The 25,999-nt window shown below is 42.2% G+C and overlaps 1 protein-coding gene and 1 pseudogene across 1 annotated transcript in view; one reads left to right on the plus strand and one right to left on the minus strand.

Moving 5' to 3' along the window:
• The window catches only part of CEP89 (centrosomal protein 89), an 80,501-nt gene that overhangs the window by 31,609 nt on the left and 22,893 nt on the right, over positions 1 to 25,999 (minus strand). Inside the window, exons 6-12 of the mRNA XM_007470943.1 lie at positions 24,033 to 24,061; positions 21,705 to 21,747; positions 19,229 to 19,447; positions 17,752 to 17,897; positions 8,608 to 8,658; positions 8,360 to 8,443; positions 1,934 to 2,037 (exon numbers count right to left, since the gene is read on the minus strand). Coding sequence (XP_007471005.1) covers positions 1,934 to 2,037; positions 8,360 to 8,443; positions 8,608 to 8,658; positions 17,752 to 17,897; positions 19,229 to 19,447; positions 21,705 to 21,747; positions 24,033 to 24,061 — 676 coding nt within the window. The remainder of the gene's footprint in view (positions 1 to 1,933; positions 2,038 to 8,359; positions 8,444 to 8,607; positions 8,659 to 17,751; positions 17,898 to 19,228; positions 19,448 to 21,704; positions 21,748 to 24,032; positions 24,062 to 25,999) is intronic.
• Positions 3,591 to 4,721, plus strand: LOC103071827 (partitioning defective 6 homolog beta pseudogene; annotated as a pseudogene).

Consider the following 25,999-nt stretch of genomic DNA (forward strand, 5'->3'; position numbering starts at 1 on the left):
AGGGAAAGAAATGTAGAGTTTAGCTGCAGCCCAGAAGTTCATCGAGAAATCTGAAACTAAGGAGAAAGACTGCTGACGTGTGAAGTCGGCGTGCCCGGGGGTCAGACCGGGATGCAGTGCACCTCACACCTGCGCAGGCACAGGGAGCAGCGGCCTAGGCGGGGCAGGCGAGGGCACGACTGCGACGGGCCTCTGGGTGGCAGGAGATCTGCCTACAGGGTGTGAGGCCCGGGTCCTGCCCCAGCTGGAGGACAGTGAATTCAGAGTAGGGGGAGACCAGCCGCAGGGCCTCAACAGGCCCTGTGCAGAACTGACAGCTTTCTGCAGCCCAACCCTGTGCCACAGGTCACCAGGCTAGAGCAGGATGCATATTTTGAAGTCTTATAAACAGGACTGGGGAAGACAGTGGGCATGTGGATTTCAAAATGGGGTCTGCTTTGCTTTTCTTTCTTTATTTTTTACCGCAACGAGAAGTAAACAGGTTTGACTTACAGCTATACACAAGGTTAGAGAAAGAATCTGAGGGTTTGGGAGAGGAAGCCTGGAAGCAGCCCAGCTGACCTGTTTTCTAGGGCACTATTCAAGGAGGGTTTGAGGGGAGACACACTAGGAACCCTGACAGAAGAAAATCAAAGTTCAACAGGGGAAGCCACAGTACAACAGGATCCAGTAGCTGCCCAACCAGTCCCAACCAACACATCAGTGGCCATAAAATCAGGGAGAACCCACTGAATGGTAAGAATGCTGTTGACTCAATTCCAAATTTCTATACATCACATATGGGAAATATTTAATTTTTTTCAGTGATGTTAAGACATTAAAAAAATATTAACTATAACATACTTACCTAAGGCAAAAAAGATATACCTGAATAGCTTTTGCTTTCTTGGTCCTGTTTGGGTATTGCCTTTAGACTTTTGAAGATATTTACTTTGTCAAGTGCACTGAACAGGCATCTGTTGCTGCCGTGCTAGATGAACGGGACATGGCCCTGACCTTGAGATGCTCCCGAAGGAGAAGAGGGAGCCGGGTGTGAAGACGCATAGGTAGGCCCAGCATGGCAGGTACAAGACAGGGCGTGTGTTAGGGCCAAGTCAGAAACTGAGTCAGAGGAACAATTCACTCTGCCTTCAGGAAGAGCTACTGACTAGCACCATTTGAGCAGCGCCCTAACGAGGTACAGAAGGGCAGGAAGGGGTGTTCCGGGGGGAGGGAAGAGCATCAACAATAGGCTGGAAGTGAGGCAGCGCTCAGCTGTCTGGGAGTGGAAGGGGCGGGGCAAGCGGGAGCTGGGAGTGCAGGGCCTCATCCTGGACTGTCTGTCCTAAAGCCCTGGGAGCCATCAGAGGGGTCTAAGAAAGGATGCGACTCAACAGGTTCGGGATGGGAAAAGTGCCCTAGAAAAATACAACCTCAGAAGATAAAAATGGAGACAGCAGGGCTTCCCTGGTGGCGCAGTGGTTGAGAGTCCGCCTGCCGACGCAGGGGACACGGGTTCGTGCCCCGGTCCGGGAAGATCCCACATGCCGCGGAGCGGCTGGGCCCGTGAGCCATGGCCGCTGAGCCTGCGCGTCCGGAGCCTGTGCTCCGCAACGGGAGAGGCCACAACAGTGAGAGGCCCGCGTACCGCAAAATTTTTTCTAGAAGATCACACAAAAGTTGGGAAGGGAAGGAAGGAAGTCAAAAAAAAAAAAAAATGGAGACAGCAAATCTATATATATATATAAACCTATTTAGAATTTTTAAAGTAGCCTTTAAAATACAAGTTTAGAATAATTTACTAGTTTTCACTACACCTTATTAGTTTCTTAGAAACTCTCCATTAAAATGTCTTAGTTAAAATACATATATATTTGACAATTTAATAAAGTTTATTCCTATTATCTTTTCTTTTTTTTAATTAGCAAAATACCAGAAACACAACACCACTTGCCATTCCTCACTGGTGACAAGACTATTCTTATTCAGCTCTTGGTGCAGTTCTTCATTTTCTTTCACCACTTCTTGGACTCTCATCTTAAACGTTCTCATTTCCTCCTGAAACAAAATTTATGCAAACTGTAACACACACATACATTCATCTCTATATTCCTTAGTTCTAATGCTGTCGCTGTGGCTAAAATAAAATGTTAATAGCTTTTAAGCAAAGTCTCATAGTACCGGCAGCCTTAAACTTGGTACCAGCACCAAGTGCCTGTCCTCGAGGGGCTCACGGTCTAGCGAAAAAACACAAGAGACAGATCCCACGCAGAGAACAAGGGACAAAAGCACCTCAAGTTAGTTCGATTCCTAACTTGATAACATTTTTCTATAACTGCCAAATATTTGAAAAGATAAAAAGGGGAATAAAAAAGGCAGAGATGGGCTTCCCTGGTGGCGCAGTGGTTGGGAGTCCGCCTGCTGCCTCCCACTGTTGTGGCCTCTCCGCAAAGGGAGAGGCCACAACAGTGGGAGGCCCACGTAGTGCAAAAAAAAAAAAAAAAAAAAGGCAAAGATGCCTATAAATGCCATAGTTTTTTCTTTGTTTAAAGACTTTGGAGGATAAATTGGAGCCTTTTAGATAAAAATAGGAATTTTTCATCCTAATTGAAGCCCATTTTGGTAGGGAAGGGCTTAGTGCAGGGGTTGGAGTCTCATAATTTTGCCCCATTACAATCACGAGAAAGCCTCCCTTACTTAAAGCCATCAGTCAGTCCAGCTTTATCACTCATTGGCCCCCACACGAGGACTGTTGCTTGGTCTGTTTTCGACTGCTAACAGTCTGTGTTTGTGGCACTCACGCTGGGTGGTCTCCGTCATGACTTTTCTCAGCTAGCCCTTGGCTAGCTTCAGTATTGTGTGTTGTCTTCTGGTGAGAATCTTAGGTGCTAATATTTATTCTGGGATGCTTCTAAATATTCTTCTCCCAGCTAGCAGACATTTATACTTATAAAAAGCAACAATGCCAAGCAACTTCTCTTTCACCTTTCTGCCCAAACGCACTCCCCAATTGCTAGCAGTGCACTGGCCCTTTTAGAGAACATGGTTGGGGCAAACTACAGCCCACAGGCCAGCTGCCTCTTTGGTCGAGACAGTATTATGAGATCGTAGCCATGCCCATTTGTCACACCTGCTCTGCAGCCGCTTTCATGCTACAGTAGCAGAGCTGAGTAGCTGCAAATAGAGACTCCATGGCCCCCAAAGCCTAAAATTGATAGTAAGTCAATGTTTACAGAAAATGTTTCCCGAACCCTATTTTAGAAGGAGCACTAAATAAGTATTTTTATTATTTGGATTGATAGTTAACCGATTATACAAGATTAATTCACCCTCTTAAAAATTAAGTGTCCAGGCGGCCGTCGCCGAGGCCCGGTGGGAGGGAGCCACGTTCCCGCCCCGCGCACAGCCAGTCTCACCCTCGGTCCCACTGCGTGAGGAGCCAGCCGGGCGTGGCTCTGCACAGAGACCCGAGCCGCGGTCGCCCCTCTGCAGGTGCCTGTGAGGAGGCGCCGGGGCCGCAGCCGAGTCCGGAGCCCGCCGGCCGGGCACTCGCTCTCCGCGCCCCGAGGGGCGGCCCGGCTGGAGGAGGCCGTTGCGGGCCAGGCCTCAGAATGAACCGCAAACACCGGCACGCAGTGGGCAGCGGCTGCCTGGCCCCCACCGTGGCGGTGAAGAGCAAGTTTGGAGCTGAATTTCGTCGGTTTTCACTGGAAAGATCAAAACCTGGCAAGTTTAAGGAGTTTTACGGACTACTGCAACAAGTTCATAAGATACCCAATGTTGACATTTTAGTAAGCTATGAAGACATCCACGGAGATGTACTACCTATAAATAACGATGCTAATTATCACAAAGCTGTTTCAACGGCCAACCCACTGCTTAGGATTTTTATACAAAAAAAGGAAGAAGCAGACTACAGTGCCTTTGGTACAGGCACGCTAATAAAGAAGAATGCTTTAACCAAATTGTTTCGTCCTGACAAACATAGAAAAAAGCCACACATAGTCATTAGTATGCCCCAGGACTTCAGACATGTGTTTTCTATTACAGACGCAGATCTCCCAGAAACACATCGTAGGGTCTGTCTTTACAAATATGGCACTGAGAAACACCTAGGATTCTACATCCGGGACGGCTCCAGTGTCAGGGTGACGACACCCCACGGCTTAGAGAAGGTCCCAGGGATCTTTATATCCAGACTTGTGCCAGGAGGTCTGGCTCAAAGCACAGGGCTATTAGCAGTTAATGATGAAGTTTTAGAAGTTAATGGCACAGAACTTTCCGGGAAGAGTCTAGGTCAAGTAGCTGACATGATATTGCAAACAGCTGCAACCTCATCATCACAGTGAGACCAGCAAACCAGAGGAATAACATCATTAGGAAGAGTCGGACTTCCGGCAGCTCTGGCCAGTCTACTGACAACAGCCTTCCTGGCTATCCACGGCATCGAACCGAGCTTTGAGCCAGAGGATGAAGACAGCGATGAAGATGACATTATTATTGAAGACAATGGTGTGCCACAGCAGAACCCTAAGGCTGTTCGTAACACCGAGAGCCTGGAATCATTAACACAAATAGAACTCAGTTTTGAATCTGGACAGAACAGTTTTATTCCTTCTAATGAAGTGAGCTTAGCACCCTTAGCAAGTGGCACAAATACAGAATATGAAACGCGTGCTCCAGATCAAAAACTCTTAGAAGAAGATGGAACAATCATAACACTACGAAACCATTGCATCTGAATGTTTTCTGAGTGAGGATGCCATGGAGACTTGTAAATTTGGCTAGTTTAAAGCATATGTACCTCTGAACCAGTGACCTGGGATAGGCATGAAAAAAAATATATTGCAAGCTTAAAATGTTATTAAAATAGTAGTTTGATAATTAATATAAACTTCAGTGGGTGAGAGGTGAATTTAAGTCTAAAACAAAGGGGTCTTTGCTAATGAAATGATGTGCTTTTGCTATTTTGTCTATAGAGAACTGGATGTTAGAGCACATTCCCAGAACTACACATAAGGACTAGATCATTTCCGTTTGAAGTGGTTGCATATTTAACCTGCTGTGCAGAGCCTGGTTAACTTTTCCTTTAACTATATATCTTTTAATTCTAACGTGAAGAAGTCTGAGTCTATCTTTCGGTACTTTGGGACCTTGGCTCCTATATTCTCCATGTTGTATTTTGATTTTTTAATATTGTTCCTCTGTTGCTAATTATAGCGAGTAATTTTTTCAAATGCCTTTTTTTTTTTTCCTAATTTCTAAGAAATCAAATCAATTGACTGTTTTTTACGGGCTGCTTCCTAAGTTATAAAGCACTGAAGCTATGTTCCTGAATTAAGAAACTCTTAACAGTTGTTCAGGTCCGTGTTTGCCCATCTGGTAGCTTTCATATTTACAGACTCATCCCATTTGGGCATCACTTATGTTGTGAAAGGCAGTTCCATCGACTCTGGTGATATGGGAGACTCTCTCCTGTAACCTCTTCTTTTTTTTGTTTTTGTTTTTTTGCGGTACGGGGGCCTCTCACTGTTGCGGCCTCTCCTGTTGCGGAGCACGGGCTCCAGACGCGCAGGCTCGGCGGCCATGGCTCACGGGCCCAGCCGCTCCGTGGCATGTGGGATCTTCCCGGTCGGGGGCGCGGGCCCGTGTCCCCTGCATCGGCAGGTGGACTCTCGGCCACTGCGCCACCGGGGAAGCCCCCGTAACCTCTTCTTATCCTCATTCCAAATCTCATTAGAAATCATTCCTTTTGTTGTTTGTGTGTATATTTTGTTTGTCTGCCTTTTTACTCTTTTAATGTATTTCAGTAGTGTGAATTATTTTCGGTAAAAAAACAAAAATGCACCCAAACTAAGAGATTTTTACACACAGGACAACCTTGTGCACTTTTTATATGAAAATTTTGGGTTTTCCTTAAAGGGATTTCTAGGAACACTGCCTACACTTTATGAAAAGTATGTCGTATTCACCTTTGACAGGTAGAATGTATCTCGATTAATTTTATGAGGCTATTTATTACTTTCCGATGCATCTACTTAGCAAGGTAGGAGTAAGGCTGTTAACTTTCGTTCCTTGCCTGGTTTCATTGTATGGAGGTGCACAGGCACTACAGTAGCTTGTATATAGAGACTAAGAATAGTATGAACTACATGAGTTCCCTGTGACTTACGGATATTTCTCTCAGAGTTATTGATTAATTTTATGCTAGGGCTAGAATGGATACCTTATAACAACTGTGTGCTATTAAAACAAACAATGAAGAATCAAATGACTCCGTTTTGAAGGATATTTTCTCTATATGGTAAAAGTATATGAAGTAAAGTTGATTAAATGAAGCTCTCTTGACTCAGGATACTCAGTGTATTTTGCTCACATTTTACCACTACACATGTTATCACTAAACTGTTAACTGCACAACATTATGTAATACAGTGTACTTTTTGTTGAATTCATTGAAGTTCTTCCAGTTATATAACCACTATTTTTAATTCCAGGTTTAACATTCTGTTGAGTTCTATAAATTTGACTCTTGAATGGCAAAATGTTAATAAGTAGAAGGTTACATTTCATTTATAAGCGGTGCAGGGCTTCAACATTTTAAGTAAAAATACTTTCACATACTACCTCTCTCTCTTTCTCTCTCTCTTTTTTTAACAAAGTTTTAACATCAGAACTTTTCTCTTAGGGGAAGAAATACTTCAGGGCTTGACTTTTTGTACAACTTTTAACTGTAAAATACAGATTTGTCTTGTATGTACTCATGAAAATGGAAATCAAACCTGCTAGTGCTTTTTTTTGTGTGTGTGTGGTGCACGGGCCTCTCACCGTTGTGACCTCTCCCGTTGCGGAGCGCGGGCTCCGGACGCACAGGCTCAGCGGCCGTGGCTCGCGGGCCCAGCCGCTCTGCGGCATGTGGGATCTTCCCGGACCGGGGCACGAACCCGTGCCCCCGGCATCGGCAGGCGGACTCTCAACCACTGTGCCACCAGGGAAGCCCTGCTAGTGATTTTTAATTATCCCACTAATGGTATATGTCAACGGTCTTTTCAACTGGATCTCTCGTTTAAATTATTGGTGAAAGAATTGATTACTAGACGTATTGTAAAACCAATAGATCTTGGTTATACAATAAAACGTTGATTCATTGGTAGTCTGAATTATTTCAAGTGTACCTTATTAACAAAAATATCAGTGGACTCAGCATAAAATTTTATAGTACTAAATGTCAAGCTAACTGTGAATTTTGTTCTGTATCTTAAGTAAATTTATGATAATGTCCTCATGAGCTATCAACAAAATATATGTACTTTTGTGAACTATGGATTTTCTAATTAAATTTTACATGCAACATGATTTTTACGTGAATGCTACTTTGTTTAAACTATCAAATGTCAGTATTTTACTATTTTATTATAAAATGTACATTATCACTAAATGAGCTTTGATTTTAAAAATTAAATTAGCTTTAGTTGTATATTATTTTTTACAAATAAAGATAGACTTGTATAAAGGCTAAAAAAAAAAATTAAGTGTCCAACAGAAAGCCTAGGAGAAAAGGTTCACAACTGCATTACATGGGCCATGTACGTGAGACAGCAGAACAAGAACAGGCTGGGTGACTCTTAACAGACCCTTCCAATCAGGGATCCTAGAGATACCAACTCTTTTCTCTCTGGATCCCTCCAATTCCAGGGATCTCTTTGGTCACTTAAATAAGGAACATAGAGGTTCGCAGCACGGAAAGGCATGGGACGTATCTATAACACCTGCACAGCCTTGGTTTCCTGCATCATTAGAATGAACTCTGCTCCAGGAGCCATTCCCATGAAAAAGAGTGAACACAGCAGAAACAAACAAACACCTCACTTCCCCACCACTACCAACAGCTCAGTAATTAGACTTCCTGGAGGTCAGCTCTTCATAGAATTAAGAAGCATCTAAGCCTGCCTAAAACATCCCCGGTCTTCTACCTTCCTTGTCTGCCCAAATGTCCCTTTTACCAGTGCTGTTTGCAGCTGCACAGGACCAGGAAAGTAGCACCTCCCACTGCTGCCTTCTCCGCACCCCAAGATCCCAGCCCACGTGGGGCTGCCTGTCTGGGACGCCACGGCTTCCAGTGCTGCACCCCGTCCCTCCAATACTTCTCCCATCAATCCCAACCCACCGCCCTGCTCCGCCCGCCCCTCTCTCCTGCCTTCCCTCTTCCTTCCCCCCGTCCCCACACTGCTACATTTCCTCCTCCCTCCTTTCCTCCTCTTAACAAACGCTTGAGTACCTGCTAGATGTTGGCTATACCTATCTTCAAAATGTTGCTTCCAAGTTTGAACCGGTCTTCTTTTTTACAAACCTTGTTCTTCTGAGACTTTTGCTCACCTACCTGAAGGCTGGCATTGAGCTCGTCCTTCTCTTTCATTCTGTCTTCATAGGCCAGCAACAAGGGGGACAGGTACTTTGTATCCACCTGAACATAATGGAATAAAGAAGGTTAATATCTTTCTTACATCTAAACACAATCAGCACATCTTTAAAAAGGAAAGAAAATATACTTCATTTGGAATGGTTTGTAACAGCTATTCAATTATAGCCCAGAAAATATGGGCCTGAAATTAAATAACTTTCACTTACCAGCCAGGGCGGTATAGGGCCCTTTGATGGGAGGCCTTCAATATTTACACTCTAAAAAAAAAAACACACGGTGAAGACAAATTAAATTACACTTCCTCTGAAATTTCAAGTCTTAGCTATTCTTAACCTAGACTGGGCATCAGCTATCTAGGAATCTTGTGTGCGTGTGTGTGTAAATTGATATATTTGTGTATATATTTATATATATATATAATTATCTGAAGTGTTTGAAAGTAATTTATACACATAATGCTCCTTTTCCTCTAAATACTTCAATGTATATTTCCTAAAAGCAAAAGCATTCATCTATTTGACCACAGTACCATCATAAAAATCAGGAAATCAAGACTGATGCAATACTGTATTCTAACCTATAGACTATACTGAAATTTTGCCTATTTTCCCACTGATGTCCTTTTCTGGTCAAGAATCCAATCCAGGACTACATGTTGCATTTAGTTGTCAAAACTTTTCAGCATTTTAAAATGTGGAACATACCTAATAATTTTTTATTGGATGCCAATAAAACTTTTTCAGCGTTATGTTGTTGTCTAGATTTTCTTGTCTTCTTTTAAAGTTTTGTTTTCTTTTTCTTTTGTAGGCTCTTAAGTTACGCACAAAAGACGATGCTTTTGAGGCTCATCTTTTTCAGAACCCAAAGGTCTCCGAGTGCTAATTATTTTTAGCTCACAGCTCCCTGAACTTGTTTTCTGCCTGGCCTCACAGAGTTTCATCCTATACACGTGCAGATTAGTGTTCAACAAAGGACTGCGAGGAACCCCATGTGGACTTATGTAGCTCTTGCCATGGCTCCCTCCTCTCTGGTGTTCCTGCCCCACAAATCCTAGTCTCCTCTGCTTCCCCAAATCTAATCTGTCTCTTCAGTTCAGACTGCCATACTCTGCGTTGCTCCACCCGGCGCTGTTACCCGAGAGTGCCTCCAAGCAGAAAGCAATGTGATCATAAGGCTCATCTATTTATCCTCCTTCTCCCCATGAGGACAGTGCTGCCTGCTGTCTGATGTCTGTAGAGAGTTGTATTATTTATTCTGCCTGGTTTTCTAGTTGTTTACAGTAAGAGGCCAAAGCTGGTAGCAGTAATTCCATCAGGGCCAGAAGCAATGGCCCTGATGGCATAATTCCTTATCCAACAAAAATTTTCTAACGCGTTTACCATCTCATGATTCATTCAGCAAACACTGAAAGCTCACTAAGCCATTATGGATGTTACAGCACATTTCACTGTTTACGAGGACTGTATCGTTCCACACAGAGATAGATGGGTCTTCTCACATAGCACAGGGCAGAATGTGCCTTGAGAGTGGAACAAACAGAAGCCTGCAATGGTTGGAGAGAGATCACCTCTGGCTGGAGGCATCAGGGGAGACTGTCGCGGAGAACGGTGGCCGCAAAGGTAGAATGGTGTGCACATTTTGGGGGTGGCGGGTGAGGGCAGCAGCCAGTCGCTGGGCCTGCCTGCCCACAACCTTCTGAAAGAGAACTGGCTTGTTCACAGCCCTGCAGAAGGCCCTGGCCTAGGAAGCCTGTTTTGGATCACAGGACCCTAGGAACTTTAATATTTTTGTTAAAAAAAAAAAAAAAAGTTAACATTATATGAAGTGAAAGAAGTCAGCCACAAAAGACCACCTGTTGTATGATTCCAGTTACATAAAACATTCAGAATAGGCAAATCCACAGAAAGTAGTGGTTGCCAGGGCCAATGTGGGTGGTGGGAAAAAAAGGGGGCGTGACCGCTAACAGTTGTGAGATTTCTTGTTGTGAGTTTTCTTGTTGTGATGAAAATGTTCTAAAATTGATTGTGGTGGCGGTTGCAGAGTTCTGTGAATACACTAAAAATCACTGAATTGTATACTTTAAATGGGTGAATTAGACGGTATGTGAATTACATCTCAAAGCTGATATTTAAAAAAATTAAACCTAAGTCCTACTTCAAAAAGAAAGAAAGCAGCCCATAAAGTTGCCCTGAACTCCCAGGAGCCACGTGACAACACCCTGCACACCTGGCTTCCCCCGCCACCCCGATCCCAGTAGGAGCCAGTGAGCTGGGCGTCCTGACACCCCCACCGCGCCTCCAGCCCCACACAACCCTCACACACATGAGCCTCCAGGGCACAGACCTGAGCTGCTGGGTCCTCTTGTTGTTCCTCACAATTTTTTTATTTTTATTTATTTTTTTTGCGGTATGGGGGCCTCTCACTGTTGTGGCCTCTCCCGTTGCGGAGCACAGGCTCCGGATACAGGCTCAGAGGCCATGGCGCACGGGCCCAGCCGCTCCACGGCATGTGGGATCTTCCCAGACCAGGGCACGAACCCGCGTCCCCTGCATCGGCAGGCGGACTCTCAACCACTGCGCCACCAGGGAAGCCCCTGCTCCTCACAAGTTTTGAGGTTTGCTCAGAACCTCAACAACAGCATAGTGGTTTGCTCAGTGAGAGTCTGTCGAATTGAATTCTGCAATCCTGCTTCTAAAGTAAAACCTAGTCTGTCTTCTCTCTTTATATACACATAGATTGTGAAAGGATCTCCACCTCCAAGTTAATTACACACCCATCACCCCACATATTTACCATTTTGTGGGGAGAGAACACAAGTTCTTCTCTCTCAGCAAGTTTCAACTATACAGTACAGTACTATCAACTATAGTCACCATGTTATATATTGGATCCTCCGATCTCATTCATCTTATACCTGAAAGTTTGTACCCTTTTACTTGCCTCTCCCTATTTCTCCCACCACCCCGCCCCAGCCCATGGCAGTCACCATTCAACTCTGTGTTTCTATGAGTTTGACTTCTTTTTTTAAGATTCCACATATAAGTGACATCAAGCAGTATTGTCCTTTATCTGGCTTATTTCACTTAGAATAATACCCTACACGCTCACCCATGTTGCAAGTGACAGAACTGCCTTGTTCTTTAAGGCTGAATAATATTCCACTGTATGCCATATGGTTTTTATATATATGTATATATATAACATTGACATATACCACATTTTCTTTATCCATTCATCCTTGGCTATCATAAATAATGCTGCAATGAACATGAGAGTATAGCTATCTCTTCAAGATAGTGATTTCATTTCCTTTAGATATACACCCAGAAGTGGGATTGCTGAATGGTATGGTAGTTCCGTTTTTAATTACTTGAGGAACCTCCATACTGTTTTTTATAGTGGCTGCACCAACTTACATTCTCACCAATAGTGTACAAGGGTTCCCTTTTCTCCACACCCTCACCAGAACTTCTATCTTTTTCAAAAAAGACACGCTAACAGGTATGAGGTGATATCTCATTGTGGTTATAAGTTGCATTTTCCTGATCATTAGTGACGTTGAGCACCTTTTCACATACCTGTTGGCCATCTGTGTGTCTTCTTTGGAAAAATGTCTGTTCAGATCCTTTGCCCATTTTCAAATTGGGTTATTTGTTTTTGTGCGATTGAGTTGTATGAGCTCCTTGTATAGTTTGGATATTAACCCTTTATTGGACATGTGGTTTGCCAATATTTTCTCCCATTCCATAGGTTGCCTTTTCATTTTGTTGATAGTTCCCTTTGCAAAAGCTCTTTTAGTTTGATGTAGTCCATTTGTTTATCTTTGCTTTTGTTGTCTTTGCTTCTGGTATCAAATCCAAAAAATCAGGGCTTCCCTGGTGGCGCAGTGGTTAAGAATCCGCCTGCCAATGCAGGGGACATGGGTTCGAGCCCTGGTCTGGGAAGATCCTAGATGCCGCGGAGCAACTAAGCCCGTGCACCACGACTATTGAGCCTGCGCTCTAGAGCCCGCGAGCCACAACTACTGAAGCCTTTGTGCCACAACTACTGAAGCCCGTGTGCCTAGAGCCCATGCTCCGCAACAAGAGAAGCCACCGCAATGAGAAGCCCGTGTACTGCAGCAAAGAGTAGCCCCCGCTCACCACAACTAGAGAAAGCCCGCATGCAGCAACGAAGACCCAAAGCAGACAAAAATAAATAGATAGATAAATAAATTTTTTAAAAAATCCAAAAACTCAGTGCCAAGACCAAGGAGCTTTATAATTCAGGTCTTACATTCAAGTCCTTAATTCATTTTGAGTTGATTTTTGTGTATGGTGTACAACAGGGGTCCAGTTTCATTCTTTGGCAAGTGGATATTCAGTTTTCCCAGCATCATTTACTAAAGAGACTATCCTTGGGCTTCCCTGGTGGCGCAGTGGTTAAGAGTCCGCCTGCAAATGCAGGGGACACGGGTTCATGCCCCGGTCCGGGAAGATCCCACATGCCACGGAGCGGCTGGGCCCGTGAGCCATGGCCACTGAGCCTGCGCGTCCGGAGCCTGTGCTCTGCAACGGGAGAGGCCACAACAGTGAGAGGCCCACTTACCACAAAAAAAAAAAAGACACTATCCTTTCCCCATAGTATATTCTTGGCTCCTTTGTTGACCATATACACATGGGTTTATATCTGGGCTCTCAATTCTGTTCCATTGATCTATGTCTGTTTTCATGCCAACAGTACACCGTTCTGATTACTATTTCTTTGTAATATAGCTTGAAATCAGGAGGTGTGATATCTCCAGTTTTTTCCTTCTTGAGTCTACTTTAAATATTTGAGGTCTTTTGTGGTTCCATATAAATTTTAGGATTGTTTTATCTGTTTCTGTGAAAAATGCCACTGGAATTTTGATAGCAATCATACTGACTCTGCAGGTCACTTTGGGTAGTACGGATGTTGTAACAATATTCTTTCAATCCACGAGCACAGAATATCTTTCCACTTATTTGCATCATCTTTGATAGTTTTTGGTGTACAGATGTTTCACCTCCTTATCGCTTCTTGGCCTTTTTGCTAAGATCAAGTGTACATGTTTCACCTCCTTAGTAAATTTATTCCTAAGTGTTTTATTCTTTATGATGCTACTATAAATGGGATTGTTTTCTTAATTTCTCTTTCCAATAGTTTTTGGTTAGTGTGTAGAAACACAACTGATTTTTGCATATTCATTGTGCATCCTGCAAATTTACTGAATTCATTTATTAGTTCTAACAGTTTTTTGGTGGAGCCTTTAGGGTTTTCTATATATAATTTCATTGTCATCAGCAAACAGAGGCAATTTTACTTCTTCCTTTCCAATTGGATGCTTTTTATATCTTTCTTGCCTAATTGCTCTGGCTTGGTCTTCTAGTATTCTGTTGAATAAAACTGGTAAGAGTGGACATCCTTGTGTTGCCCCTGAAGGTTTCAGCTTTAGATGTAGGCTTGTCATATATGGCCTATTACTATGTTGCAGTATGGTCCTTCTACACCCGGTTTGTTGAGAGTTTTTATCATGACAATATGTTGAATTTTTGTCAAAACTTTCTGCATCTATTGAGTTGATCACAGGTTTTACTCTTAATTTTGTTAATATGGTGTATTATATAGTAAGTCCCCTACATACAAACCTTCAAGTTGCAAACTTTCAAAGATGCAAACATGTGCTCCATCAACATCTGGCATGAGTGAAATTGCAGCTTGCCCTCTGTCTCCTATTGCTGATGGTCCTTCAGCTCTACCATCTCCCACCTCCTCTCCCTCCTCCAGTCAGAAACTCTTCTTGCCTATTCACTCCATGCCAACCCCTGTATGCCAGCTGTTGTACTGTGCTACTGTACTGTCATCTTACTGTATCGTAAGATTAAAAATGTTTTATTTTTTGTGTTTTTTTTTTACGTATTGTGTGAAAAGTATCATAAACCTAGTATGGTACAGTACTATATATATAGCCAGTTGTGTTAGTTGGGTACCTAGGCTAACTTTGTTGGATTTAGGAACAAATTGGACTTACAAATGTGCTCTCGGAACGGAACTTGTTCTTATGTAGGGGACTTACTGTACTGACTAATTTGCAGATGTTGAACCATCCTTGTATCCCGTGAATAAATAGCACTTGCTCGTGGTGTTTGATCCTTTCAGTATACAGTCATCCCTCTCTGTGGAGAACTGGTTCTAGGACTGGCTGTGGATACCAGAATCTGCAGATGCTCAAGTCCCACAGTTGGCTCTCCAGATCCACAGTTCTACACCTGCAGATTCAACCAACCACGGATCCTGTACGTATTTATTGAAAATAAAATTCACGTATAATGCACCCATACAGTTCAAACCCATGTTGTTTGAGGGTCAACTATACTGTTGAATTCAGTTTGCTAATATTTTGTTGAGGATTTTTGTATCTCTGTTTATCAGGGACATTGGCCTACAATTTTCCTGGAGTGTTCTTGTCTGGCTTTGGCATTAGGGTAATGCTGGTCTCGTAAAATGAGTTTAGCAGTGTCTCTTCCTCTCCAATTCTTTAGAAGAGTTTGAGAAGGGTTGGTATTAATACTTGGTATGATTTCAAACAATCAGCTTAGTTCACTGATCACATCCTATTATATCCTATTTTTTATTTAATTTACTTCTGCTCTGATCCTTGTTATTTCCTTCCTTCTATTAACTTTGGGCTTCATTTGTTCTTTTTCTAGTTACTTGAGGTATAAAGTTAGGTTGTTTACTTGAGATCTTTCTTGTCTCTTAGCGTAGGTGTTTATTACTATGAACTTCCCTCTTGGAATTGCTTTTGCTGTATCCCATAAGTTTTGTCATGTTGTGTTTCCATTTTCATTTGTCTCAAGATATTTTCTGATTTCTTCTTTGATCCACTGTTTGATCAGAGTAGCATGTTGTTCAATGTCCACGTATTTGTTAATTTTCCAGTTTCCTTCTTTTAATTGATTTCTAGTTTTACACTATTGTGGTCAGAAAAGATGCTTGATATGATTTCAATCCTTTTAAATTTATTAAGACTTGTTTTGTGGCCTAACATATGATCTGTCCTGGAGAATGTTACATGTGTGCTTGGAGAAGGATGTTTATTCTGTTGCTTTTGGATGCAATGTTCTGTATACACATGGTCTGATGTATCATTTAAGGCCAATGTTTCCTTACTGATTATCTGTCTGGATGATCTATCCATTAATAAAAGTGGGGTATTAAAGTCGCCTACTATTATTGTATGACTGTCTGTTTTTCTCTTTAGGTCTGTGAATATTCGCTTTATATTTTTAGGTGTGCCTATGTTGGGTTCACAAATATTTATAAATGTTATATCCTCTTGTTGGAGAGACCTCTTTATCATCTTATAATAACCTTTGTCTCTTATTACAGTCTTTGTCTTAAAGTCTATTTTGTCTAAGTAAAGCCAACCCACCTTTCTTTTGGCTTCCATATGCATGGAGTACATTTTTCCATCCCTTCACTTTCAGTCTGTTTGTCTCTGTATCTGAAGTGAGTCTCTTGTAAGCAGCACATACATGGGTCTTGCTTTTTTATCCATTCAACCACTCTATGTGTTTTGATTGGAGAATTTTAGCCCATTTATATTTAAAGTAATTATTGTTAGGTATGGACTTATTGCCATTTTGTTCACTGTTCCCTAGCTTTCTGTAATTCCTTTTGGTTCCTTTCTTCTCTTGCTCTCTTCAAGTGTGATTTCATGATTTTCTGTAGGGTTACGTTTAGATTACTTTGTCTTTACTTTCCGTGTATCTACTATAGGTTTCTGCTTTGTGGTTACTATGAGGCTTACATAAAACAACTTATAACCGTCTATTTTAAGTTGATAACTTAAGTTTGAATGAATTCCAAAACTACATTTTTTATTCTCTCCCCATTTTATGTTTATGATGTTGCAATTTACATCTTTTTATCTTGTATATTCATTAACAAGTTATTGTAGTTAGATTTTTACTATCTTTGTCTTTTAACCTTCATACTAGATTTATAAGTGATTAACCCACCAACTTCACAACAACAGATTATCTTTAATTTTACTATATATTTACCTTTACCAGTGTAAATTTTAATTTCATGTTTTCCTGTTACTAATTAGTGCCCTTGTATTTCAGCTTGAAGAAAGTCCTTTAACATTTCTTGTAAGGCTGCTCTGGTGGTGATTAACTCCTTCTGCTTTTGCATGTCCTGAAAACTCTGTACCTCTCTCTACTCCAATTCTAAAGGACAACTTTGCTGGGTAGTGTATTCATGGTTGAATGTATTGTGCTACTCCCTTCTGGTCTGCAAAGTTTCTGCTGATAGATCTTATGAGGGTTTCCTTTTATGTAACATGTTTTTCTCTTGCTGCTTTTAAGATTGTCTCCTTGTTTTAACTTTTGACAATTTAATTATAATGTGTTTTGATGTGGGTGCCTTTGGATTCATCTTATTTAGAACTCTCTGGGCTTCCTGGATTGAGATGTCTATTTCTTTCCCCAGGGAACTTTTCAGCATTATTTCTTTAAATGAGCTTTATGCCCCTTTCTCTCTTTCCCCTCTGAGACCTCTGTAATCCACATGATGGCATTCCTCAAGCTATCTTCACTCTTTTTCATTCTTTTTACTCTTCTGTTTGGATAAATTCCACTGCGCTGTCTTCAAGCTCACTGATCCTTTCTCACACTTGTGCTAGTCTGCTGTTGAAACCCTCTATTGAATTTTTCACCTCAAGTATTATATTCTTCTGCTCTATGATTTCTCTTTGGTACTTTTTTAATATTTTCTATCTCTTCGTTGAAATTCTCACTTTGTTCACGCTTTCCTGACCTTGCTGAGCATCTTTATGACTGTTATTTTAAACTCTCTATTGAGTAAATCACTTATCTGGATTTCATTAAGATCAGTTTCTGGAGATTTATCTCGTTCTCTTCTTTAGAACATAGTCCCTTTTTTCTTCATTTTCCTTTACTCTCTGTGTTGGTTTCTGTGCATTAGAAAAAACAGCCACCTCTCCTGTCTCAACAGAGTGGTCTTGTATAGGAGATGAGTCTCATCGATCAGCCTGGCCCAAGCTCTTGGCTGCCTCTCAAACCTCTGTGATTGTCCAAGCTGCTGCCTTTATTCTTAGTGGTTCCCAGTAGTTGGGGATGTACCAAGACCCATCAGAGAAAGGGAGGGTGGGAAGGAGGGAGGGAGGGAGAAAATAGAAAGGTGCTCAGAAAGACTCTACTTTGGATGTATCTTTTTTTATACCAAATTATAATAATTTTGAGCCCTTTAGAATTGGAAACCAATTCAACAGGAAAGGCTAAAATATCAGAAAACTGATTTTTCTTAATAGGAAACATTACCTCTTCCTTGGATAAATGCCTGAATTTTGTTTGATATCTACTCAGTTCTACATTCAAACAATGAACAGTCATTTTCAATCCATCATTTTCATCCACCAGTTCTTGAGCTTGTTTTCTTAGATAATGTAATTCAGGTGCAGCGACTACTGAAAAATATAAATTCAATATTATACCATAAGAACTTATTTCAAATTTATCAAGATTTTATATAAATTGCTGATTGTCCTTTTTTCCCTTTTAGGCTCACAAAGGCAGTGAATGACAGATATATAGATACAAATGAATAAAAGTTACCAAGTTTTTTTAACATTGAATAGTCAACAGTGTTTTGGAAGTTTGTGAAAGTTTTTGCATGTATAATTAAGGTAAAATAAAAATTTTAGGTTGAAAAAAAGTTGTTTCAGATGATATACAAATATGTTCCTTGAAAATTATATAGAATAAATGGAGAATTTATTACAACTAATAACTTTCCCACATAATAGTAATGTCTTATTAGAAAACATCATAGAAAATAGATCCCACAAAATAATAGCACAAATAATATAAAGTATCTAGAAATGTGCCTAAGACAAGAAATATGCAGGGTCTGTATAAAGAAAACTACAACATCTTTCTTAAGGCCATAATATTAGACTTATATAAATAGATAAATATACAGAGAAAACACTGAAAACAGTGAATATTTATATGACCTTAGCATTATTATTATTTTGTTTTTAGCCGTGCCACGCAGCACATGGGATCCTAGTTCCCAGACCAGAGATTGAACCTGCCCCCACTGCACAGTGGAAGTGTGGAGTCTTAACCAGCAGGGAAGTCCCTGATCTTAGCATTAAAAAGAACTTGACACCAATGGCATAGGTCATAACAGAAAAATATCCTATACATTTAGCTGAATTATCAACAAACTGAGAAAATATTCCATACATGACAAAGGCCTAAAACCCTTAATATGTAAAGAGCTCCTACAAATCAACAGAAAAGATCAAAGCATCTCAATTTAAAATGGGAAAACTTATAAAAGAGAAAGAAAATGACCCACAAAGATAATGAAAAAAATATTCAACTTTATCAATAATAAATGAATTAAACTAAAATGGGATTCTTCTTCTTTTTTTTTAACCTATCAAATTCGCAAGGAAAATACAATCCTCATCATTGCTAAGTATGTGGTGAAAGAGCCACTTTTATATGCTGCTCATGGGGATAAAAACTGATATGAAACATATGTACAATACTATGCTAAGAATCAAAAGAAGTATTGGAATTTTAGTATAATAATAATGACACAGCAGATGAAATCAAATTTCAACAAGTATAAGGATATTAATGAAAGACCTTAAAATCGTAATAAAACATCAAGAACATTAATATCAACAAATACTGTAACATAAAATATTAACTTTCAAAATAAATAAGAAAATTTGAATTCTTGTTTGTTCCTTTAATAAAAGAACTGTGTAGTTGTCCCCACCTTCCTGAGAGGATGCTTTCTCAACTTCTTTCAGCTTTCCATTTTCTTTTTCCATCCTTTTAAGTTTTAACTGTAGTTCTGTCATTGTTTTTTTTATTATGTTAAGTTCAAGAGTAAGGGTTTGATTTGCATTGTTTAGATGCAAATTTTCTTCTTTTAATTCCTCCAACTTTTCTTTGGTTATTTCTATATGTCTTCGATGTGTTCTACTATTTACATCTAAAAAGGCACAGGAAAAAAGTTTTAAAATATTAATTGATATTTACAATTCTACATCAAAATTACAGGAGACAATTCCAAAAACCACATGAGCAACTCTTCATGTCAGTGCCTGCAAAGAGAATGGCCTATACAGCAAAGAGTGCATGGTCTGTTGAGACTACAGTGAGCAACAGGAAGAGGGATGACAGAGGGGGAGGCAGGAGCCAGTGGAGGCTCTATACTATTGGACATAGTATTGCACATATCATAAGATGCAGAGTGGAGGTTGTATCCTGCAGGCCACCAGGAGCCAGAAAGCCTTTCAGGCAGAAGTATGGAAAGAAGAGGCTCTACTCTCAGATGAATCCCTGAGGCCAGCAGTGAAGAAACTGAACAGGAAGGAGGCCTAGCCCAGAGGCAGGGAGACCAGTCAGGAGACTCCTCGAGTAGGGATGGAGAGGAAAGGACATGAGAGAAGCATTCAGGGGCGAAAGCTCAGCAGGGCTCAAGAACTCAACTGGGTGTGGACAGTGAGGGGGGGCAAGTCAAGGATGAGCACCAAGACCTGTGGCTTAGAAGACATCTAGCCAGACAAGGGACACAAGCATGGCAGGGGAAGGGAAGCCCAGGCTAGGACACGGGCCTGGAGCTCTGAAGGCAGCCTCAGCTGGAGAGACTGAGGCGCCACCAGCATGTGGGCAGACCTGAAGGCACCGGGGTGAGAAGAAAGCCAGAGACCACGAAGGATGTTAGGAAGGAGCAGCAAGAAAGATGGAGGAAAGCAGAGAGCGATGTTCCACAGGGAGATCAAAGGAGGTGAGGGCTACGATGGGCTCCCAGCCCGGGCAGAGCTTCTGTGTGCAGATGTGCAGACAAGGGCGGGAATGCTGGTGGCTCCAGACAGCCTCCCCTGACCTCTGACACACACATCCCCAATCCCTAGAACATGAAAGGAAAGTCTAAGAAATGAGTAACTCCACAGCTACACTGAAAACAAGAGGCGAGCCACCAGGAATCCCGGAAAGAAAACATTTGAGATTAGATTGAAGATGGAAGCTGCAGCCTTTTAAAATATGCCAGGAGAGGTCAGCTACTGGAGGTGGGAGTGCTTCCACGGATGTGCTTTGCCCTGGCAGGTAGTGGGGACACAAAGTGACCTAGAAAGGGCTGATGAGGTATCCAGTTAATGTGCCAGACGGGATCAGCAATGGTTCAAGCCCCCTGGGCCGGGTAGTACAGACAGGCTCTGAGGACAGAGGCAGGCAGGCACTGGGGCTGGGGAAACTCAGGAGGAAGAGGGACCCCCGAACCCCCTGGCTGACCACACACCCTGTCTGTCCCTGTCAGTCACTGGAGACAGGCTGTAGGCCTGACAGCCCACTGGTTTCCCCCTCTGAGCAGCCTGCAGTAATCAGATACAGCATCCCCAGCAGACTAACAGGGACTCCCAAGGACCAAGGCGAACACATCACCAAGAACCATGTGAGCTAAGAGAAGCACCAAAATCAAATAACAGAGGACAGAGTTGGCTGCTCAGCAACTATAAGATTTTTGAATGGGTGTAGTTAAGATTCCAGAGAGATGTTTGTCAATACTTAAGAGAAATCATGGAAACAAACAGTTTCATTCACAATACAAATTCAAAGGATGGGCTGAGCAGCAGAATACATACAATGAAGAATGAACCTGTGGGCTAGACATTAGAGCTCCAGCAATATCCCAGAATACAGCACCAAAAACACCGAGATAGAAAGGGTGAAAACAAAGCCAATCAGACACGGAGGATAGACAAAAGCCTTGATTCCTGATAGGATGTTCAGACTAGCAATGTGAGGCTTAACAGGAAAAAAATTACAAAATCCACCTTGAAAGCTAATGAGGCTCCTCAAACTGTAGAGGGGATAGCACCCCAGAAAGTATCTCTAGACCCCTCAGCTCTGTCTCTAGCCCTTGAGCAGAGCCCCCGTTTGCATACACCCCCCACCCAGTGTCTGCCTATAACCCACAGGTCCACTCCCCTCCCCAGGATCTGAGCACATGCCATGGGGACATATATCCATCATCCAACATGTGAACGTTTGGACTCTCTCTTTTAAGGCAAAGGTGGAAATTCAACAAACTGCCTCCTCTTCCCAATTCTGATAATGGGACAGAAGCAACAGCCTTTACAGGAAAAAAAAAAAAAAAAAGTGATCTTTGTTTTATGTGAGATTATTCTGGGTATTCGCTAGAACAATCAGCTTTTCAATCACAATGAAACTCAAAAGGCAAATACCTGGAGAGGGTGGAGGTTTTCCACACAATGATGGTTTTTCATCCTAAGGAAGAAAAAAACATGAGAGTAATGAATTAAGAGTCTCAGCATCTTCTAAAGGTGGACTGGCACAAGCAGGTAGGTCACCGTATATCAAATATTTAAGTACTTTTTTCCCCCTTCATTTTGGCTCTTATAGTTGCTAGTTTGTTTTAGCTTTAGAAACTTTAATATTCACTGTTTCTTTTAAATGAACCAAAACCTTAAGGGATTTCCCCTCTTGGCAGGTTCTCTGAGCAGCAAGGGAAGTCCTGCTTTCTTCCTGCCTTTTTGTCCATGAGTTCAGCGTCTTTTTTGTTTTTTTTAATTGAAGTCTAGGTGATTTACAATATTGTGTTAGCTTCAGGGGTATAGCAAAGTGGTTCAGTTATACATATATATATTTTTCCAATTCTCTTCCATTATAGGTTATTATAAGATACTGAATACAATTCCCTGTGCTATACAGTACATCCTAGTTGCTTATCTATTTTATACATAGTAGTGTGTATCTATTAATCTCATACTCCTAAGTTATCCCTCCCCCCATCCCCTTTGGTAACTATATGTTTGTTTTCTACATCTGTGAGTCTATTTCTGTTTTGTAAATAAGTTCATTTGTATTATTTTTTAGATTCCACATAAGTGATACCGTATAATATTTGTCTTTGTCTGGCTTACTTCACTCAGTATGATAATCTCTAGGTCCACCCATGTTGCTGCAAATGGCGTTTCATTCTTTTTTATGGCTGAGTAATATTCCTCTGTGTGTGTGTGTGTGTGTGTGTGTGTGTGTCTGTGTGTGTCTGTGTGTGTCTGTGTGTGTGTGTGTACCACATCTTCTTTATCCATTCATCTGTTGATGGGCACTTAGGTTGCTTCCATGTCTTGGCTATGGTAAACAGTGCTGCATATGAACACAGTATCTTTGGAAATTAGAGTTTTCTCCGGATATATGCCCAGAAGTGGGATTGCTGGATCATATGGCAACTCTATTTTAGTTTTTTGAGGAACCTCTATACTGTTGTCCATAGTGGCTGTACCGATTTACATTCCCACCAACAGTGTAGGAGGGTTGTCTTTTCTCCACAATTTATTATTGGTAGTCAGTCACTGTGCTTACATGCAGGTCCCATGTAAACAAGGCCATCAGTTCACATTCTAAAGCATGTGATATGACTGTAGGTGCTGAGCAGAGATGCACAAAGCAAATTCCAACTGGCCTTTTCTCCTTGGGATATGCAAAAAGACCCCATTAGCTTCAGAGAAGCATGTTTTCAAAGCACTGAGAAGGGCTTCCCTGGTGGCGCAGTGGTTGAGAGTCTGCCTGCCGATGCAGGGGACACGGGTTTGTGCCCCGGTCCAGGAGGATCCCACATGCCGTGGAGTGGCTGGGCCCGTGAGCCACGGCCGCTGAGCCTGCGTGTCCGGAGCCTGTGCTCTGCAACGGGTGAGGCCACAGCAGTGAGAGGCCCGCGTACCGCAAAAAAAAAAAAAAAAGTACTGAGAAAAGAATACAACATCCTCCTTTTCAACCCAAAACTTAGAGGAAAGGGAAGTCTTTGAACTTTTGTTCATTTTTCTACTACACATCAGTCTGATACTAAGTTTCTAATTTCTGCTTAAAAAGTAGATAAGGTTATAAATTAACTCTACTGAGAAGTCTTTAATTTTTAAACTCCTTTGACATCGCAGAATTAAAAACTTAAGTAAACTATTTCCATGTCTGTAAACTGGTTATTGTCTATTCATTCTACAAATGAAAATGTAAATGTAAGTGATTTCTAATCCCTCAGTACATTACATTCACTTTAAACTATGCAAAACATGAGTTTCTTCATGTTTTAAAACTTTAAAAAAAAACTCATTCAATGGAAAAGAACTCTTAATGGAAGTTTTCTTCCCCACAAATCACAAAAGTTGTTTTGAAATTATGGTGGAAATTCTATTAATTGAGAAAATCAGTTTTTAAAAAACAAACCTTGGGCTTCCCTGGTGACGCAGTGGGTAAGAATCTGCCTGCCAATGCAGGGGACATAGGTTCGAGCCCTGGTCTGGGAAAATCCTACATGCCTCGGAGCAACTAAGCCCATGCGCCACAACTACTGAAGCCCGCATGCCTAGAGCCCATGCTCGGCAACAAGAGAAGCCACGGCAATGAGATGCCCGCGCACCACAACAAAGAGTAGCCCCAACTCGCCACAACTAGAGAAAGCCCACATGCAGCAACGAAGAGCCAACGCAGCCAAAAATAAATAAATTAAATAAATAAAATTTTAAAAAACACACACACAAAAAAACAATCCTTACCTTTAAATTCAGAATAGAATGTTTACCATCTGATTAAAAAAAAAGAAAGAAAACTTTGTAAAGCAGAGAAAGACATCTGACAACTCAGAAGAGTACAATCTTAGGAACTCACCTTCTGCAGATGAGCTAAACCAGGTCTGGGCGGGCAGCCTTCCCAAGGCCACATGAGAAGCGGGTCCAGAGCCAGGCAGGAGCCCAACTCGGAACTGCTCATCTCTCCCCGCTGCTTGTTCCTGAGCACCTTCAGTGGCTCACATGATTGGAGAACCAAGGCCAAACTCCTCAGCGCGACTCTGAGCCTTCCCCACCTTCCCAGCGCTCCCCCTTCCCAGAGCTCTCTACCCGTCCCACCGCCATTCCCCAGATGGGCTGAGGCTGATGCCTCCCCGTCTCCCGGCCTACAGTATCGGTCCACTCGGTCAGATGCTGGTACCTCGACCAAAGGATGTCAGGGTCCAAGCTTCTTGGCCGGGTACTGCTAGGGCGCAGAGTGGCACCTCAGGCTGACAGAGTTTGAGGCTTTAGCCTTTAGACAATAATTATCAGCTAGCATTATGGAGGATGCCGTGCTTCACACATACGACTAAATTTAATCCTTATAAATTTAATCCTTATAAGAACCTGATGAGAGGTGCACTCAAACTGAGTAGAAGTGGGGTTAAGGAACTCACCAAGCCTCTCGCCACCTGGATATGACAGAACCAAAGCACTAAAAACCAGTGTTTCTGATGTGCTGCCTAAGGATCACTCACATCAGACTCTCCGAAGAGCTTGTTAAAAAGACAGACCCTCTGAGGCTCCAGCCCAGATTCACTGACTCAGAATTTGGGGTTGGTGTGGGGCCTTTTCACAAGTGTCCAGGGGCTTCTAATGCCCATCACAAACCAAAAACCAGGAGGAGCTGAACTCCCTCCCAACCACCACCTGCGTTCCCAGTTCAACACCACCTGTGTTACCAAGTGCGCCAGTTACCACACTGCCTCTCAGCTCCAAACCCACCTTTATTGCTGGCTTGTGTTACTGCAGCAGCGCTACCTTGCCAGGAGGAGGAGGGGGCTTGGGTTCCTCATTCCAGAAGGCTATCTCCATCCCTCGCTCCTTCCCTGCATTCCTCTTTCTCTCCCCTCTCCTCTTCTCTTCCCTCTTTCTGGGTGGCCAGCAGAACTTCCCCACGGGTGGCTTCTCCTGGAATTCCCCTGGAGAGGGCGGCTCTCCAGCGAGCTCTGTTAGCAACACACCTCGGCTAACTTCTCCACCCGCCAGTGGGCCACAGCTGCACCCTCTCCAATGCCTGCATTGGAGATTCTCCAAATGTTTCTTCTCTTGGGGGCTCTCTGTTAACAAAAGAGGGAGCAGCTGTTCTCTCTGCTATTCCTGCATTCTTTAGATTTCTCTCTACCCTTAGTAGGCAATCCTCTTATAGTCAATAATTCTTTACATTAAACTTTCCTTTTTCAAGTCACCATATACATTCTGCCTACTTATTGGATTCTGACTGATATATAACACATCAGGCCACAGACAACACAGACATTAGAAAGTGGATGGACATGTATGAACACAGAGATATTCAGGATGTGTTACAATTTTTTTTAAAAAGGCAGGTAATAAAATAACATGCATTTTATTCACATACGCATTCAAAGTTGTTAAAATTGTACTCTATGGGAGTAGAATTATGTGTGTTTAACCTCCTATATTTCTGCATTTCAGTTTGTTTTTTTTTTTACACTGAGAAAGTATTAATTTTGTAATTTAAAGAGAGATATGGGCTTCCCTGGTGGCGCAGTGGTTGAGAGTCTGCCTGCCGATGCAGGGGACACGGGTTCGTGCCCCGGTCCAGGAAGATCCCACATGCCACGGAGCGGCTGGGCCCGTGAGCCATGGCCGTCGAGCCTGCGCGTCCGGAGCCTGTGCTCCGCAACGGGAGAGGCCACGACAGTGAGAGGCCCGCGTACCACAAAAAA

The sequence above is a fragment of the Lipotes vexillifer genome, unplaced genomic scaffold (assembly GCF_000442215.2).
Source record: "Lipotes vexillifer unplaced genomic scaffold, Lipotes_vexillifer_v1.1 scaffold182, whole genome shotgun sequence".
Taxonomy (NCBI): Eukaryota; Metazoa; Chordata; class Mammalia; order Artiodactyla; family Lipotidae; genus Lipotes; species Lipotes vexillifer.